Source organism: Peromyscus maniculatus, chromosome 22 (genome assembly GCF_049852395.1).
Source record: "Peromyscus maniculatus bairdii isolate BWxNUB_F1_BW_parent chromosome 22, HU_Pman_BW_mat_3.1, whole genome shotgun sequence".
Classification (NCBI taxonomy): Eukaryota; Metazoa; Chordata; class Mammalia; order Rodentia; family Cricetidae; genus Peromyscus; species Peromyscus maniculatus.
The window spans coordinates 2,540,225-2,559,599 of record NC_134873.1 but is presented as its reverse complement, the minus strand read 5'-3'; the positions used below and the strand labels follow the sequence as shown (position 1 = coordinate 2,559,599).

Genomic DNA, 19,375 nt, shown 5'->3' with positions numbered 1-19,375 from the left:
TGTGTCTGTCATGGCAGACCTGTGTGGTTAAGCTGTCTTGGCCTCCCTCACATTCCCCCCTTCACAAGTACCAATGAGAGGACTCAATCATGAGTCCTATCTGCCCAGGGGTTTAAGGGTATTGGGACATAAGACTATTAGCTAACAAATTTTTCTAGGACAGTGACATCTGTATCTATTGCCATTCTTAAGACCCTGCAATGTAGTTCTGATTTGAGTACAACAAAATTATCTTGAATAATAATTTAAGGCCATATGATACCTCTTTGGTTCTTCACAAAGAAGGTCAAGTGTCTTATATTATTCCAGAACCATTTTAGTTAATAAATTTATCATTTGGCAATTCTGAACCTAATTTCCTGGTATGTCATTGGGCATTATAGTTAGCCATTTTGTCCCCTATGCCATGGAGTTTCCTTTTGACCCAGCATTTCAACTATTTTGCACAGGGAACATGGGACGATGTATTCTCTTCTGGAACTGCTTCTAGCTGACATTGGGGTGCCATTGTCAGGGTCCCCCAAAGGCTGAAAGGCTGGCCAAAGGCTGGGCAATGGGGCATCTGCCAGAAGCATGTGGCTATCTGACCCTGCAGAGACAGGGAACCATCACATTGGCTGGGCTGGTCAACGTCAGCTTTTAGCAAGTCCAGAGCTCATAGTTGTCAGGAGCAGTGGAGTCAGCCACTGAAGCTTGGAGGTGTCCGCCAGCCAAGGAGAAATCTGTTGAGACAAACTTAAACCAGGAGCAGAAGTTAAAGTTTATGAACTGATTTGAAACTTTTAGGCCCATATAGTCATAGTAATTGGGAAGGGCAGGAGTCCCAAGACCAGGAGAGAGAAAATACCATCCTTAGGAACAGACAAATGGGGAAAATTTAAGCTGTACTTATCCGGAGTCCTTCCGACTTTGTGAAGTGGATTCAAGTTTCATGACTCTTTTAATCCTCTAAGACCTATATGAATTATCTTACAAAGTGACATAAAACTTTTGGATACATCAGCGTTACCAATCTGTACTGAAATTCATATCATAGGCAAGGCAGGTAATGGGGATCTGTAAAACAGCAGAAGTGGACTCATACCTTTGAGTCCTAGCAAGAACTACAGATTTGGGTTAAAAACATGTGTATTTTCCTTCTGTCCAGAGAGCTAGGTATAAATTAGATTTTTTTTGGCCTAATGAGAGGCACTTTTAAGTTTATATTTAGATGACAACCAAAATAAATCTAAAATGTTTAGTTTGTAACTGAATAATAAGTAGTCATTGCTCTATCAGGTTATCATAACTCTATTAAATGTTAGGCTCTGAACTGTTATATATAGGAGGGGAAAGCAATGCAAAACATTTTTCATAATTTAAATCATTTATTTATATCCTTATAACTTGCATTTATATCTTAAATCATTTTCTGAGATCCTCAAAGCTTATAAGCTTTCATGTCCTCAGACCTTTATATAACTTTAAACATTCTTAGACCCTCAAAACTTGCATAAACTTTTATGTCCTCAGACCTTTTATTTCCCAGACTTTAGGACTTACTTAAACTTTCATGTCTTAGAACATTTTCTTAAAAATGATCTAACAAGCTGGCTATAGCCTTGCAGAAGGAACTGGTTATCTGATACTGCCAAGCTGACAAAGTTATAGCTAGCCTACCCATCAGTACTATCAGAGATTTGCAAAGGATAAATTTAAGTGCAGACTAAGCAGCTTCCAATTTTACAAATGATAGGAGCTAGTCCATACCCAGCTCTCCATAGCATTGGAGGCATAAGTATCAGAACAGCTTCCTGAGACACAGAATCTACCAGCTCTGATTGGACCAGAGCTAAGATTGGGCCCAGTCTGGCCCCCTGAGACACAGACACAGCAAGCACAGATTGGACCAAGCAAGCAGCTTGCTCAGACACCGGCACCCCTTGCACCTTTTGGAGGAAGAGATGGGTAGATGCCAGTGCAAAAATACATACAACAACATAAAGGGCAATATGGCATCACCGGAACCTAGTGATTCTACAGCAGCAAGACCTGAACATCAAAACGAAGAAGCAGCAGAAGAAAGCAACCTAAAAAATAACTTTATGAAGATGATAGAGGCCTTTAAAGAGGAAATGAAAAATTCCCTTAAAAAAATTGAGGAAAAGTGGCTGGAGAGATGGCTCAGCCGTTAAAGGCTAGGCTCACAACCAAAAAAAAAAAAAAAAAAAAAAAGAAATTGAGGAAAAGACAAACAAAAAAGGGAAGAAATCAATAAAAACCTTGAATAAGGCCAAGAAAATCATGAAAAAGCAATTAAACATGCAAAGAAAACAGTGCAAGACTTGAAAACTGAAATAGAAAAAATGAAGAAGACACAAACCCAGGGAATGCTAGAAATAGAAAATCTGAGTAAATGAACAGGAACTACAGATGCAATCATAACCAACAGAATACAGAGATGGAAGAGAGAATCTCTGGCATAGAGGATACAATAGAGGAAATAGATTTGTCAGTAAACAACAACAACAAACAAAAACAAAAACAACAAACAAACACCAAAGTCAGAAAAGTCATAACACAAAATGTACAGGAAATCTGGGACACCATGAGAAGACCAAACCTAAGAATAAAGGGATATTAGAAGGAGAAGAATACCAACTCAAAGGCACAGAAAATATATTCAACAAAATCATGGAAGACAACTTTCTTAAAAAAGGAAATACCTATGAAGATACAAGAAGCTTACAGAACACCAAATAGACTGGATCCAAAAACAAAGCCCCCTTTCCATATAGTAATTAAATCACTAAACATACAGAATAAAAAAAAAAGAATATTAAGAGCAGCAAAGGAAAAAGGCCAAGTGACTTATAAAGGCAAACCCATCAGAATAACACTCGATTTCTCAATGGAGACTCTGAAAGCCAGAAGGACCTGGACAGATGTAATGCAGATACTAAGAGACCACAGATGCAAGCCTAGAGTAATATACCCAGCAAAACTTTCGATCACCATGGAGTGAACAAGACATTCTAAGACAAAACCAGATTTAAACAATACCTATCCACAAATCCAGCCCTACAGAAAGCACTAGAAGGAAAACTCCAACCTAAGGAAGTCAGATACACCCATGAAAACATAGGCAATAGATAACTCCATAGGAGTAAATTCCAAAGAAGGGAAATACAAATATACTACCACCAAAAGATAACAGTAATTAGCAATCATGGTAATTAATATTCCTTAATATCAATGGACTCAATTCACTTATAAAAAGATACAGGGTAACAGAGTGGATACAAAATCAGGATCCATCCTTCTGTTGCATACAAGAAACATCTCAACTTCAAAAACAGACACTACTTCATAGTAAAAGGCTGGGAAAAGACTTTCCAATCAAATGGACTTAAGAAGCAAGCGGGTGTAGCTATCCTAATATCTAACAAAATAGACTTCAAACTAAAATCAGTCAAAAGAGATTGGGAAGGACATTACATATTCATCAGAGGAAAGATCCACCAATATGAAGTTTCAATTCTTAACATTTATGCCCCAAATACAAGGGTACCAACATATGCAAAAGAAACATTACTAAAGCTTAGATCACCCATCAAATCCCACACATTAATAATGGGATACCTAAACACCCCACTCTCACCAATGGACAGATCTACCAGGCTGAAACTTAACAGAGAAATAAGGGAACCAATAGATGTGACTCAAATGGACTTAATAGATATCTACAGAACATTCCATACTAACAAAAGAATATACTTTCTTCTCAGCATCCCATGGAACCTTCTTTAAAATCGACCACATACTCGGTCACAAAACAAATCTCAACATATTAAAAAAAAACTGGAATAACCTCCTGTATTTTATCAGACCACCATACCTTAAAGTTAGATTTCAACAACAACAAAAATTACAGAAAGCCTACAACTGCAAGGAAACCAAAAATTCTCAACTGAATCACCAATGGGTCAAGGAAGAAATAAAGAAAGAAGTTAAAGACTTCCTAGAATTCAATGAAAATGAGTGTACTTTATACCCAAACTTATGGGACACTATGAAAGCATTGCTAAGAGGGAAATTCATAGCACTAAATGCCCACATAAAGAAGTTGCAGAAATCTCACATTAGTGACTTAATAGCACACCTGAAAGCTCTAGAACAAAAAGAAACAAACTCATCCAGGAGGAATAGACACCAGGAAATAATCAAATTGAGAGCTGAAATCAATAAAATAGAAACAGAACAATACAAGGAATCAATGAAACAAATAGTTGATTCTTTGAGAAAATCAACAAGATAGACAAGCCCTTATCCAAACTAAACAAAAGGCAGAGAGAGAACATCCAAGTTAACAAAATCAGAAATGAAAAGGAATACATAACAACAAACAAGGAGGAAATATAGAGAATCATCAGGTCATACTTCAAAAACCTGTACTCAGCCAGGCTGTGGTGGTGCACACCTTTAATCCCAGCACTTGGGAGGCAGAGCCAGGTAGATCTTTGTGAGTTTGAGGCCAGCCTGGTCTACAGAGCAAGATCCAGGACAGACATCAAAATTATACAGAGAAACCCTGTCTCTAAAATCCAAAAACCAAAAACCAAAAACTAACTAATCAAGCAACCAACCAAACAAAAAACAACCCCCCAAAATCCCCTGTACTTCACAAAATTGGAAAATCTAAAAAAATAAACAAGAACAACAACAACAACAACAAAAACCAAAAAACAAAAAAACCCCACAATTTTCTGGATAGATACCACATACCAAAGTTAAATCAAGACCAGATAAACAATTTAAATAGCTCTATAACCTTTTTGGAAATAGAAACAGTCATTAAAAATCTCCCCTTCCCCCCCCCCAAAAAAAAAAAAGCCCAGGACCAGATGGTTTCAGCACAGAATTCTACCAGATTTTCAAAGAAGAGCTAATACCAATACTCTCTAAATTGTTCCACACAATAGAAACAGAAGGAACATTAATAAACTCCTTTTATGAGGCTACAGTTACCCTGATACCCAAACCACACAAAGATGCAACCAAGAATGAGAATTACAGACCATTCTTTCTCATGGACATTGATGCAAAAACACTCAATAAAATATTGGTAAACAGACTCCAAGAACACATCAAAACAATTATTCACCATGATCAAGTAGGTTCCATCCCAGAGATGCAGGGATGGTTCAACATATAAAAATCCATCAATTTAATACACCATATAAACAAACTGAAAGAAAAAAAATACATGATCATCTCATTAGATGCTGAAAAAGCCTTTGACAAAATCCAACACCCCTTCATGATAAAGGTGTTGGAGAGAACAGGGGTATAAGGAACATACCTAAGCATAATAAAGGCAATTTACAGCAGGGCAACAGCCAATATCAAATTAAATGGAGAGAAACTCAAAGCGATTTCACTAAAATCAGGAACAAGACAAGTCTGTACACTCTCCCCATACTTATTCAATATAGTACTTGAAATTCTAGCTAGAGCAATAAGTCAACAAAAGGTGATCAAGGAGATACAAATCGGTAAGGAAAAAGATGGAACTATTTGCAGATGATATGATAGTATACATAATTCACCCCCAAAATTCTACCAGAGAACTCCTATGGCTGCTAAACATCTTCAGTAATGTGTCAGGATACAAGATTAACTAAACAAACAAACAAACAAAAAAACAAACCAACAGTAGCCCTCCTATATACAAATGATAAACAGGCTGAGAAAGAAATCAGAGAAACATCACCCTTTACAATAGCCACAAATAATATAAAATACCTTGGGGTAATTCTAACTAAGTAAGTAAAAGACCTGTATGACAAGAACTTTAAGTCATTGAAGAAAGAAATTGAAGACGATATCAGAAAATGGAAAGGTCTCCCATGCTTATTGATAGAATTAACATAGTAAAAATGGCAATCTTACCAAAAGCAATCTACAGATTCAATGCAATCTCCATCAAAATCCCAACACAATTCTTCACAGACCTGGAAAGAACAATACTCAATTTCATATGGAAAAAACAAAAAAACCAGGATAGCTAAAAGAATCCGGTACAATAAAGCCGCCTCTGGAGGCATCACCATCCCTTACCTCAAGCTCTACTATAGAGCTATAGTAATAAAAACAGCTTGGTACTTGCATAAAAACTGACATGTGGACTAATGGAATCAAACTGAAGACTCCGACATTAACCCACACATATGAACAACTGATTTTTTACAAAGAAGCCAAAACTGTTCAATGGAAAAAAGAAAGCATCTTCAAGAAATGATGCTGGCATAACTGGATATCAACATGTAGATGATTGCAAGTAGACTCCATATCTATTGCCACACACAAAACTCAAGTCCAAGTGGATCAAAGACCTCAACATAAATCCACTTACACTGAACCTGATAGATGAGAAAGTAGGAAGTAGTCTTGTAAGCATTGGCATAGGAGACAACTTCCTAAATATAACACCAGTAGCACAGACAGTGAGAGAAACAAATAATAAATGGGACCTCCTGAAACTGAGAAGCTTCTGTAAGGCAAAGGACACAGTAAATAAGACAAAATGACAGCCTACAGAGTGGGAAAAGATCTTCACAAACCCCACATCTGACAGAGGGATGATCTCCAAAATATATAAAGAATTCAAGAAACTAGATATCACACTACTTAACAATCCAATTAAAAAATGGGCTACAGATCTAAACAGAATTTTCAACAAAAGAATCTCAAATGACTGAAAGACATTTAAGGAATTGCTGAACATCCTTAGCCAACAGGGAAATGCAAATCAAAATGAATCTGAGTACCATCGTACACCTGTCAGAATGACTAAGATAAAAAACACTGAAGATAGCTTATTTTGGAGAGAATGTGGGGCAAGGAGAACATTCCTATACTGCTGGTGGGAATGCAAACTTGTACAGCAACTTTGGAAATCATTATTTTAGTTTTTTAGAAAACTGGGACTCAATCTACCTTAAGACCCAGCTATACCATTCTTGGGCATATACCCAAGGAATGCTCAATTATTCTACAAGGACACATGCTCAGCTATGTTCATAGCAGCATTATTCATAATAGCCAGAACCTGGAAACCACCAACTGAAGAATGGATAAAGGAAATGTGGTACATATATACAATGGAGTACTACTCAGCAGACGAAAACAATGACATCATGAAATTTGCAGGCAAATGAGAGGAACTAAAAAGTATTATTTTGAGTGAGGTAACCCAGACTCAGAAGGACGAAGATGGTATGTATTCACTCATAAGTGGATACTAGATATAATGTAAAGGATAACCAGACTACAACCTACAGCTCTAGAGAAGCTAGCTAACTAACAAGAAGGTCCCAAAGAGGGACTCATGGACTGCCTGGGAAGGGGAAATAGATGAGATCTTCATGAGTAAACTGGAGTTGAGGGGTGGGCAATGGAGGGTAGGAGATCGGAGATGAGAACATAAGGGAATGAGATGGTCGAGATGGAACAGAGATGGAATGGGAGAGCAATGAAAGAGATACCATGATCGAGGGAGACATCATGGGGATAGGGAGAAAGTGGGTGCTAGGGAAGTTCCCAGGAATCCACAAGGATGACTCCACCTTACACTACTAGCAATCCAGGTGCCTGAACTGGATTACCCTGGTAATCAGATCAGTGAAAACCCTAACTGTCATCATAGAGCCTTTCTCCAGTAACTGATGGAAGCAGATGCAGAGATTCACAGCCAAACACCAGGCAGAAGTCCAGGAGTCCAGTTGAAAAGAGAGAAGAGGGATTCTATGAGCAAGGTAAATCAAGATTATGATGGAGAACCTACAGAGACAACCAAACTAGTGGGAACTCATGAATTTTAGATCAACAGCTGTAGAACCTGCGTGGGACTGAACTAGGCTCTTTGCATATCGAGACAATTGTGTAGCATGATCTGCTTGGGCCCCCTGGCAGTAGGATCAAAATCCATCCCTGATGCATGAGCAGGCCTTTTGGAGCCCACTTCTATGATGGATCACCTCTCACAGCCTTGAGGCAGGAGGAGGGGCTTGGACCTGTCTCTATTAAATGTACCTCTTCATGGGATGCCTTACCTTCTTGTAGGAGAGAATGGGGACTGGGTTGGGACGGGGAGTCTGGAGAGGCAGGAGGAGGGAAGAGGGAGATCTTTGGTATGTAAATTGAATAAAATTTTTTCTTAATTAATAAAAGAAAAAGAGTCTTTAATCAATCTCTCCTGAGTTGTACCTTTTGTGTTCTATTTTTTTTGTAACTCTATCTTATGCCCTAAGTAATTAATAGAATCTTCTCTTTGTATTTTTTTCAGGAGCAATTTGTAGTGCCCAGTGAGGCAAAACTTTCTTTATTTCTTCAAACTTGTTTTCTAAGGTATTTAACTTTGGATCAGCTAATAAGGTATCATCCATATAATGGTAGATTATAGATTGTGGAAATTGTGTGCAAATTATTCCTAATGTTTTTTGCACAAAATATTGGCACAGGGTAGGGCTATTTAACATTCCCTGTGGGAGGACCTTCCATTGATATCTCTTGACTGGCTGGGGATTATTATAAGTAGGTACTGTGAAGGCAAATTTTTCTCCATCCTTTTCTTGTAGAGGTATGGTAAAGAAATTGTCTTTTAAGTCAATAACTACAGTAGGTCATTCTTTAGGTAACAGAGAGGGCAAGGGCATCCCATTGCGTAAGAAGCCTATAGACTGAATTACTTTATTTTTGGCTCTCAGATCTGTTAGTATTCTCCATTTACTAGATTTCTTTTTAATAACAAATTTAGGAGAATTCCAAGGGCTGGTAGATTTTCCAATTGGTTGAGCATGTAACTGCTCCTGAACCAGCTGTCCTGGAGCTTGTAGTTTCTCTTGTGTCATAGGCCATTGTCCAACCCAGACAGGTTTATCCATAATCATTTTTTTTAGATTTATTTATTTATTTATTAGGTATACAGTGTTCTGCCTGCATGCCAGGAGAGGGTGCCAGATCTCATTAAAGATGGCTGTGAGCCACCATGTGGTTGCTGGGAATTGAACTCAGGACCTCTGGAAGAACAGCCAGTGCTCTTAACCGCTGAGCCATCTCTCCAGCACCCACTAGTCATTTTTAAAAATTACTTTATTTTTTATATAGTTTAAATAATTTACTTAACTTTATTTTATGTGAAATGATATGAAGGTATCAGATCCCCTGGAAATGGAGTTACAAACAGTTGTAAGCTGCCATGTGGGTGCTGGGAATTGAACCCACATCCTCTGGAAGAATAGCCAGTGTTCCTAACTGCTGAGCCATCTCTCCAGCCCCCTCCATTAGTCATTTTAAAGGGCTGTTGGTACTTCTGAGAGTTCAACAGCAGTTGTTCTCTGTTTATGTACAGCCTGAATGGTTGGTGGCTGTTCTTTTTATTTTATAACATTATTCCCAGAAACATGAATTTGTATATATTCCACTTTTGAGATTGGAGGAATTTTAATCTGGGTATTCCATTGCTGTAACAGATCTTGGCCCCAAAGATTCACTGCTATAATTGCCACATATGGCTTCAAACTTCCTCTTTGTCCTTCTTGCCTTATGCATTTAACCCATCTCCAACTTTGTTTAACCTGAGATAGGGTTCCAACCCCTGGACATCTACCTCTTTAAGAGGCCAATTTAGATGCCATGATTTTGGTGTAATTATAGTCACATCAGCACTGGTGTCCCCTAATCCTTCAAGGACAATGTTATTAATTTTCAATTTAAGCTTTGGTCTTTGTGCATTTTTAGAAGTTTGCCAAAATATTTGTTTTATGGTGTTTTTTGGAATTTTTGATTCATCTATCAAAATTGTTCTATCATCCAGTGCAGTATCTGCTGCGGGCCACAGGAATATAAGAACTCAGCTGGTTATGGCAAAGTCACTACCTGGAGGGATCAGGGAATTCCTCCAGAGGAAGCCAAATCCCAAGGAGTTTTTGGTGTTACTTGGCTTGTTATATATCAGCTGTATTCTGTTATGAAAATCGTGTGTGCTTTCATAGTTTTCCCAATTGACTTCTCCCTAAGAAGGGCTAACAGTGTGGACTGATCACTCTCTGGACATACATAGTCCAGGTATTTGGAGAACAGCCTCAGGAAAGGCTTTCTCTGGAATCAGATTATCTCCCTTAGCCACTTTCGAGGACTACAGGAAACACCACCCAGAGGGGTGCCCAACTTCCGAGGACTAACAATGATAACAGCCCACATGCAAGTCTCCTGACTTACGGTAAATTCCACAAGGAGACACCGCCTAGGAGAGGTGGACGTTAAGTAATAGCTTTACACAATTTAGCTCAGACCCTCCCTTTATATACCGGGACTTCCAGGGCATAGAGAAGGGAAGAGAAAAGAGAATGAAAGAACTAGATGGGTAAGAACTTGAGAGGAACGAACTGAGATGGGGAAGAACTAGATTGAAGGGCTAGAAGAGAGGACTAGAGGAACGAGATGGAAGATGAGGAAGAGCCAGATGGGGAAGAACAAGATGAGGAAGAGCCAGGTGAGAGAGAAGGAGACGGGAGAGGAGATGATATGGGAAGGAACAAGATGGATGAGAACCTAGAAGGGGCAGAACTAGATGAAGGAATTAAGATAGAACCTAGAGGGGATCGCAGACAACTGTAGAGAGAAATCAGGCTAAAGATGACCTAAATATGAGAGCAGAATATAAGCTTATAACTGTCACAGAATAATAAAGTATATGGACTAAGGAGTTTCGTGTACATAGATTCATTTCATTTCATCAAAGATTAATTATCAGCTGGTTGTAGATTCTTCCCAGACCCTGGGAGGGGACTATCGAGGGGCTGGACCCTCATAGTCCCCGACAAGTATCATTCTTTACATTAGGCACTGGGTTATTTAATTGTCCTGGGGAGTAATTTCCTCTACAGTTATTGGAAACTTTTGGACCATGTTTGATTTTGGGGCTTGCAAGAGGCCCCCTGAGGTGTTTCCCAATGGTAAAAGGTTGTCTTGTATGTCTCTTGTTGATCTGCATTCATTAGTTTAATGTTGACCTTTGCCACATCTTCGGCATAATCCAGAAGGTTTGGGTGTCCTGTTTGTGATATTTCTATAAGAACATTGCTTCTAGGAGCACCCCATGTATAATTTCTTCTTATATGACTTGGTGTACCACAGTTCAAACATTTGTTACCTTGATACCTCCTTGCACCTTTGGAAATTGACTCTTCTATCCAAGCCTGATTACCACAGTTAAGAGACTCAACACCATTTGTATGTCGAATTCATTCCTCCATAGGTGCTGACCTGACCTTTGAAGGTATAGGTATTCTTTTGCATTCTGTATTATCATTATCAAAAGCCAGGATTGTCTTAATTGTGTCTAATATTGCCTTGTTTACAGTCCTGGTCAGCCTTGGTAAAAAAATCAGTAAATGGTTCTTTTGACTCTTAGAAAACTTTTGTATATAGCTCAGTTGGTTTCCCTGGTTCTGGAATTTTCCCCTAAGATTTAAAGCTGCTGTATGACATAGGGATATTGTATGCTCATCCAAGGTAGCTTGTACATTTAAGTCAGTGAAACGGCCCTCACCAAGAATTTGGTCTTGGGGGATCTAAAAACCTCGGATTTTACCTTGCTGTTCAAGGGCCTTAGCCTCTTCTCTAAACCAGCTTTTCCATTGTAAGGCTGGCTAATACAGCTGAAATTAACTGATTCCAGTAATCTGGTATGATTTTATTTCTAGAAGACCACATATTTAACATCTGTTTTACATTTGTTGAATGTATTCCATAGGTGACTGACTACTGCTTCCTTAATTTTTTTAAATCTCTCATATGAATAGGTTGTCTGATATATCCTATATATTCTTCAGGATGTGTATCGTCTGCTGGCTTCTTACGGATGGTGATAGGATAAGCCATTTTATAAGAGCCACCTGGCAATGTTATTACTTGTATGACTCTGCCCTTCTGTTTATTCGTTCCTTTATTATCCTTAATGAGAGACTCCTCCAGAGCTTGAAATCAACTAACTACTGCCTGTTGCAGTGTTTGAACTTCCTCTGTTGTGAAGAATTCTAGTGATTTAATGGAATCATACGATCTTTTATGTTCATCACAAACATATGATCCACAGACTTTATTCTATCAGTTAGTGATGATATTTCCTCCTTAGAAATTATCTAAATGGGGCTGGAGAGATGGCTCAGAGGTTAAGAGCACTGCTTGCTTTTCCAGAGGTCTTGAGTTCAATTCCCAGCAACCACATGGTGGCTCACAACCATCCATTATGAGATCTGGTGCCCTCTTCTGGCCTGCAGGGATATGTGCAGACAGAGCACTGTATACATAATAAATAAATAAATCCTTAAAAAAAAAAAGAAATTATCTAAATGGCATTAAGATTGCCCTGAAGAGTTACTGTTTTATCCATTAAATATTCATATGCATTATCAGTAGAATTAAATCTGGTTTTTCAGTTATTATTAATGGACTGAAGTTCTTGTGGTAAATTATCAGATTCCAAAGAAAGAATCTATTTAAATCCTGTATCAGTCTCATTAATGTCTCATTTTTGCTGTTATTATTAAGCCTATTTTTCAATGATATGAGATGAATCACTATGCTATTTGCTATTGTGGTGAAGATTATATATGTCCCAGGAAGGCTGTATATGTCCTGTAATATTTCATTCATAGTACAAACAAAAAAGTTTTCAAATATCCAAGTGGTGAAATTGTCTGCAATTTTTGAGAAATATTCAAAATTTGTAAAGAAAAATTTTATTAATTTATTTATTAATCAGTTTAAAGTGTAAAATTATCAAGTAATTTACTTCAGAAAAAAATCCTCAGATTGTCCTATGTGTCCAGATGTTCCAGGTGTAATTAACCAGGTTAGGCAAATGTCTGGTTCATTCAATGATTTTTGGATGTAGTATCATTGCTTGGCCAGTAGGAGTTGCAGGTATAGTACCAAAACAGGTCTGGTGTGAGCTGACTCAGGCTCCCTGAATGGGCTCCTGTGAATTAAGCACTCACTTGCTGCAGTTGTGTGTGAAGATTTGAAGTCACATGATGTCACTGTGTGTGCTATTTACTCAGTTCTGTGGATCATTTTTTCATTCATAATGACCTTTCGTCATCAGTTTTCTGTTGTTGGTAGCAAAAATTGTTAGTCATTTTATTGGACTTTTGTTGAATCTATAGCTCAATTTGCATACTGAAATAATATTGAGTCTTCCTGTCCATAATTGTGGAATTTCTTTCCTTTTTTCAAGTTCCTTGATTCTTTTAATTTACAAATTTGTAGTTTTGGCTACAGATATTTGTCATATTTCTATGTATTTCTGGTTGTTTAATCCCTGGTGACAGAGATATGTGGGTATTGTCTTTCTTTCTTTTTTTCTTTCTTTCTCTCTCTCTCTTTCTTTTTTTTTTGAGACAGGGCTTCCCTATGTAGCCCTGGCTGTTCTATAACTCACTCTGTAGACCAGGCTGGCCTTGAATTCACAGAGATCTACCTGCCTCTGCCTCCTGAGTTCTGGGATTAAAGGTGTGCCACCACCACCACCACCACCACCACCACCACCACCACCACCACCACCACCACCTGGCTGAGGGGTTGTGTTTTTAATTTACTGAATTTATTTATTTCATGTGCATTAGTGGTTTGTTTGCATATATGTGTGTTCACCATATGTGTGTTTGGTGCCCACAGAAGATAGAAGGAGGCATCAGATTCCTGTAACAGAATCTAGGGATGCTTGTGTGCCATCATGTTAGAGTTGGGAACAAAACTAAAGACTCCTACAAGAGCAACAAGTAGTCTTAACTGCTGAGTCATCTTTACAGTCCTAAATGTGAGAGATTTTTAAAACCTTATGTGTGTGCATGCACATGTACACTCTGAAAAGTGAGTGCTGGGATTAAAGATGTGTACCACCACTGTCCAGTGTAATCATTGTTGTGAGATTCCATCATCATTTTGGAGACTTCAGAGATTGCGTTAGGTCAGATTATTCCTTTTCTTGATGACTTTTTTTCTGGGTAGTTCTCTCTTCTTCTTTGGATACTTATTTGTCCAAAGGTCTTTAAATTCCTCAAGATGGTTGTTTTTATTTTCCTGAAAAGACAAAAACAAAACTCTGCAACCCTAACTTTGGGGAGTTTCCCTTTTGGCAAGTTATATCTGATCAAATGAGAAGCATTTCTTAGCCTTATAAGTTAATTTTGATTGAGTGGTCATGCTGTTTGTTGAACTATCACCTCTTCTAATCAAGAGATCTTTCTTGTTCAAATCTTATTTTCATCAATTTTGGTTTATGGTTTCTCCTGAAATTTTTGTTTTATTTTCTAAAGCTGTTCTATCATCCAGAGAAGTATGCTTTTTTACAATAGGCATTAGATTCTTTAATTGCTGTGGGAAGGAGTTTCCTCCATGGTGAATGAATGAACCACATTTGACCTGGGGGTCTGTGAGAGGCACCCCCAAGGCATTTCTCAGTGGCAAAGGGTTGCCCTCTCTGTCCCTTGTTGATCTGCATTTGTTGGTCCAATGTTGGCCTTTGCCACACCTTCTGCATACTCCAGCAGTGAGGGGTGTTCTTTTTGGATTATTCTTGGGAAAAAAAAACATTGTTTCTAGGAATGCCTTGCCTATAATCCCTTTTTAGGTGACCTTGTTTACCACAAATAAAACACCTGGCATTTTGATTTTACTTCAAGCCTCTGGAAATCACCTCTCCTATGCAAGCATCATCGTGGTTATGAGATTCAATATTGACACTATCTCAGATCCATTCCTCTATGGGTGCTGTTCTTGCCTTTAAAGGCCCAATTAACCTTTTGTATTGTACATTAGCATTTTCAAAAGCCAGAGATTCAATTATTATTTGTCTAGCTTCTGAATTTGCTATCATTCTATTTACGGCTGAAGTCAACCTTTGTAAGAAATCAGTGAAGGTTTCTTTTGGGCCCTGTATAACTTTAGTAAATGACTCAGTTCTCTTTCCAACTTTTTCAACTCTGTCCTAAGCATTCAAAGCTGCTGCATGGCATAGAGACAGGGTGTGGTCATCCTGTCTTATAGAGACTGCCTTTGTACATCAGCATAATCTCCCACTCCAAGAAGTTGGTCTTGGGAAATTTCTTTCTGTCTTTCTTTCTTTCTTTCTTTTTTTTTTTTTTTTAAAGATTTATTTATTTACTATGTATATAGTGCTGTGTCTACATGGCCAGAACAGGGCATCAGATCTCATTACAGATGGTTGTGAGCCACCATGTGGTTGCTGGAAATTGAACTCAGGACTTCTGGAAGAACAGCCAGTGCTCTTAACCTCTGAGCCATTTCTCCAGCCCGGTTTTGGGGAATTTCAACACCTCTAGCCCTACTTCATTGTTCAATGGTCCTAGCCTCACCTTTCCACCAGGTCCTCCACTCTAATTGAGGACCAGGCTCCATTACTGCTCTCCAGTCTTGTGGGATAATTCTAAGTTGACCATGAGTTTAACATCTGCTTCACAAAGGGTGAATGTATACCATATGAGACTATTGCTTCCTTAAATCTCCTTAAATCTAACATTTCCACAGAGTCCACTCAGCTCTTACACAGCCTTGGGGTTATCTGTCATTTGGCTGTTCCTGTAAGGTGACTGGATAAATTAAGGTTGGTTGGTTGAAAACGTTGGACTATTCCTCTCTAATTTTATAATGTAATGATGAGGTTGGTTCTCCTTTAAATTCCTCTGTCTGGGTTGGAATAGCTCTATGATCTGTTTTAATAAGTTTTTCTAAGGCCTGTATCTCAGTACTCCTATCAAACATCTTCTAGAGATAAACCAGGAGTTATCAAACAGATAAGAATTTTCAAAATGATAATGAACGTTATGTCAATCCCAGTTGATTATCCCTTCATTTAATTGTTCCATTTTAAACCATGCATTGCATAATCATACAGAGACCTAACTCTCTCCATTGTAATATAGTTTTCAATTTTTTTAAAAAAGATTTATTTATTTATTTATTATGCATACAGTATTCTGCTGCCTGTGTCCCTGCAGGCCAGAAGGGGGCGCCAGATCTCACTACAGATGGTTGTGAGCCACCATGTGGTTGCTGGGAATTGAACTCAGGACCTCTGGAAGAGCAGTCGGTGCTCTTAACCACTGAACCATCTCTCCAGCGCCCAGTTTTTAATTTTTTAACATGGGAAAAACTCTTCTTTTTAAACTAATTCCCCCCTTTAGGAATTCCTGGTTGTCTCACCAAATCTGCTGCTGCTGCTGGTGAAGATGACGGTGAAGCATGAGGCTGACTGTGTAGAGCAGTAGCCCGAGCTGGTGTCACGGCAGCTACCTAGTGTGGCAGCAGCCTGGGGAGAGGGCCCAGGGAAAGCCCATAACCCACTGGGAGAGAAGAAGCCCAAGAGCCAGCCATCTGTATGGGGGAACATGTGAAAGAGGCTAACTCCAGTGGTGTCTGGAGCATAAGCGCCTGTGGAGTTTGTTGCAGAGAGGCTGCAACAGAAAAATCCCAAACTCGCTCCGGGGCTTGGCGGGGCGGGGGAAGGAAACGTAGCCAGAGGGCAGTGACTCAGGCAAGACCACCAGCGTCTAGCTCCAATGTATACTGGTGGCTGCAAAGCCATGGGCAAACAGCTTTTTCATGAATTCATGGCCCAAAGGTTGGACTCCAGATGAAGCACGATCCTAATTAGTCTTATTAAATGAAAACCTGGAGTCTGCTCCAGACACTCGGCCTCCTCACCGGCCTTCCCACATGGTGGCCTCTGTCCTGCCCCAGGGCCTTTGCACATGGTGTTTGCAGTAGAGAATTGCTGTCTGTCCAGCTGTCCTCAAGGCTCCCTTCCTCACAGTCTCTGCTTGTTACCGACCGACATCTCCCCAGCCCACCTTATTGAAAATCGTACCCTCATTTTCAGCTCCCTTCATTTCCACCACAGAGCTCCACTACTCAAAGGCATGCCCCTGAGGGCAGGCTCGGGGGAAGGTGCCAAGCTCAGGGTGGATGAATACTGGATGGATGACTGGCCCATGGTGAGGAGTGAATGAATGAATGAGTGAATGAATGAATGGCCTGGAACAGGGTCTGCTATGGAGCAGGCACCGGGCTAACAACACACCTTGAGTGAGTGGGTGAGAGAACAGAATGGGGCCTGGCACACAGCATGAACGTTCATTCAGAGTGGCACACAGTAGGTGCTCAGTGTATGTGGAGAACAGAGTCACGGCTGCCAGAAACTAGGTGGTGCGTGGCTCTCCAGCTCGGTCCTGCTCCGTCCAGTCCCAACCACTTCTACCCGCAGCCCCTGGAAGCAGAGGCCAGCTCGGTGCACAGCCTGGAGAGGCAGGTAGGTGGGGAGGGCCGGTGCTTGGCAGGGTCCAGGGTCCTCGGATTGCAGGGTCCAGGGCCCTCGGGTCCGGGGTCGTCAGGTCCTTAAGTGCTGATGTCGACCTCTGCAGGTGCAGGAGCTGCAGCAGCTGCTGGCGGAGAAGCAGGAGGAGAAGGAGAGCCTGGGCCGGGAGGTGGAGAGTCTGCAGAGCCGCCTGTCCCTGCTGGAGGTGAGCGGGAGCCCGGGAGGGCGGGGCCAGAGGGGCTGGGGTGCTGCTGAGTGGACAGGGCAAGGGTCTGGGTTCGCAGGGGTCTGGGGGCGGGGGCGGGACCAGAGGCTGCGTGGTGGTGGAGACTTGGTTGGGGGTAGAGGTGTGGGGGAGGGCAGAGACTGGATGGGAGCAGGGCAATCGTTGAGGTGAATGAAGCCAGGGTATGTGTGAGGGGGAGGCGGGATGTATAGCGAACAAACAGCCAGCAGGGGCTGGGCCAGCGCACAGAACGGGAAAGAGCCAAGATAGGGCTGCAGGGGAGCAGCTGAAATGATTGAGTGAGGGAGCAGAGAAGGCAAATACACCTTGTCATCAGGATGAGTATGTATAGTAGAAAAGCAATTTTTTAAATCCAAAAGCATTAAAGGTCAATCTTCAGGAATCGCTGTGGGCTTAGGCAAACCAGGGTGTAGAGCTCGCATTGGCCACGCGGTGGCACTAACATTCCATAAGTCAACCAACAATCTCCATTTACCAGATTGCTTTTTAATTACAAAAGCAGGATAGTTTCAGGGAGAAAAGGGGGGGTTCTAGGTGGCCATTCTCACGAAGAGCTTGTAACTGTTCTTTAGAGAGGGGCCATTGAGGTGTCCAGACAGGCTCGTTAGATTTCTGTGTAATTTTAATAGGTGGTATTTTTCCAATGACCCCTATGAAAAACACAATCCACGTTTATGAATTTGTCCCTATGGGAATAGAGGGTCAAAATCCCTTGTGAATCTTATTCTAGTAGTTTTCATTTTTGATATCGCATTCTTATCATTGGCCATTAGGCTTGTGAAGGATAGTTAGCATTTGACATGGGAATGTAGATCTCTGAATTAGTTTGCTGTAGAAAGTCTTTCCCCCAAGGACTAATGGGAACATGAGTAACAAAGGTTACAGAACTGCTTTAATGCCTTCTGGGCCTATTTGTTGTAATTTTGTAGCACTTGGTTTAATCTCCTATCAGGGTTGAACATACCTCCATAACAGGCCACCCAGGTGGCCTTCTTCCATGGTTATAATGGAGATATCAGTTCCATAACCAATCCTGTAAAAGTTTTTCCTCTTTTATTTAAGTACAATAATGGCTTATCATTCTCCTTTAGTGTTGTGCTTAAAGGTACAGTTAAAAAAAAAAGATTTATTTATTTATTATGTATACAGCATGTATGACAGCAGTCCAGACGAGGGCACCAGATCTCATCACAGATGGTTGTGTGCCACCATGTGGTTGCTGGGAATTGAACTCAGGACCTCTGGAAGAGCATCCAGTGCTCTTAACCTCTGAGCCATCTCTCCAGCCCTAAAGGTACAGTTTTATCTGAACTACTGAATTCTCCCTCATAAAGCTAAGCACATTGTTCCTTGAAGGAACTATATAAGGCAATAATAATAACTGTACAGTATTCCTCCTGCTCTTATTGACAATCAGTGGGCACTGTAATCATGACAGCATTTTCCCTGTATTAACTTCACTAATGATTCCTGTATGAACTATGATTCCTTTCATGGATAAACTACTGTGACCCAATAAAAGTTCAGTTATTCCTGGTCATACAGGTCCCCGATATCCTGTGTGTAACTTCAAAGTACATCGATGAGGAGAAATGACCATAACTTTAGGGCAAGAGGATCAATAGCAGCATTTCCTTGTGTACCAGCTTGTAATGAAAGAACAGATTGATTATAATCTAAAGCTGGCACAAATGTTATTGGTTTTTGGTATCAAAGAGTACTGGGGTCCAGCCCCTTTGTGGTCTTTT

General features: G+C 40.1%; 1 protein-coding gene across 1 annotated transcript; it reads left to right on the top strand.

Annotated features, from left to right (window-relative positions):
• Nucleotides 1-17,106: 17,106 nt before the first annotated feature.
• On the top strand, nucleotides 17,107-18,921 carry LOC107401362 (uncharacterized). Its single transcript, XM_076559376.1, has 3 exons — nucleotides 17,107-17,374; nucleotides 17,487-17,585; nucleotides 18,777-18,921. The coding sequence occupies exons 1-3, from the start codon at nucleotides 17,192-17,194 to the stop codon at nucleotides 18,783-18,785; spliced, it is 291 nt and encodes a 96-aa protein (XP_076415491.1). The 5' UTR covers nucleotides 17,107-17,191; the 3' UTR covers nucleotides 18,786-18,921.
• The last annotated feature ends 454 nt before the right edge of the window (nucleotides 18,922-19,375 follow it).

Bases quoted from the DNA above. Each gene is read 5' to 3' on its own strand.
- LOC107401362 (XM_076559376.1), top strand. From the start codon at position 17,192: ATGAACGTTCATTCAGAGTGGCACACAGTAGGTGCTCAGTGTATGTGG. The intron at 17,375-17,486 runs GTAGGTGGGGAG...CGACCTCTGCAG, and splicing joins TGCACAGCCTGGAGAGGCAG to GTGCAGGAGCTGCAGCAGCT.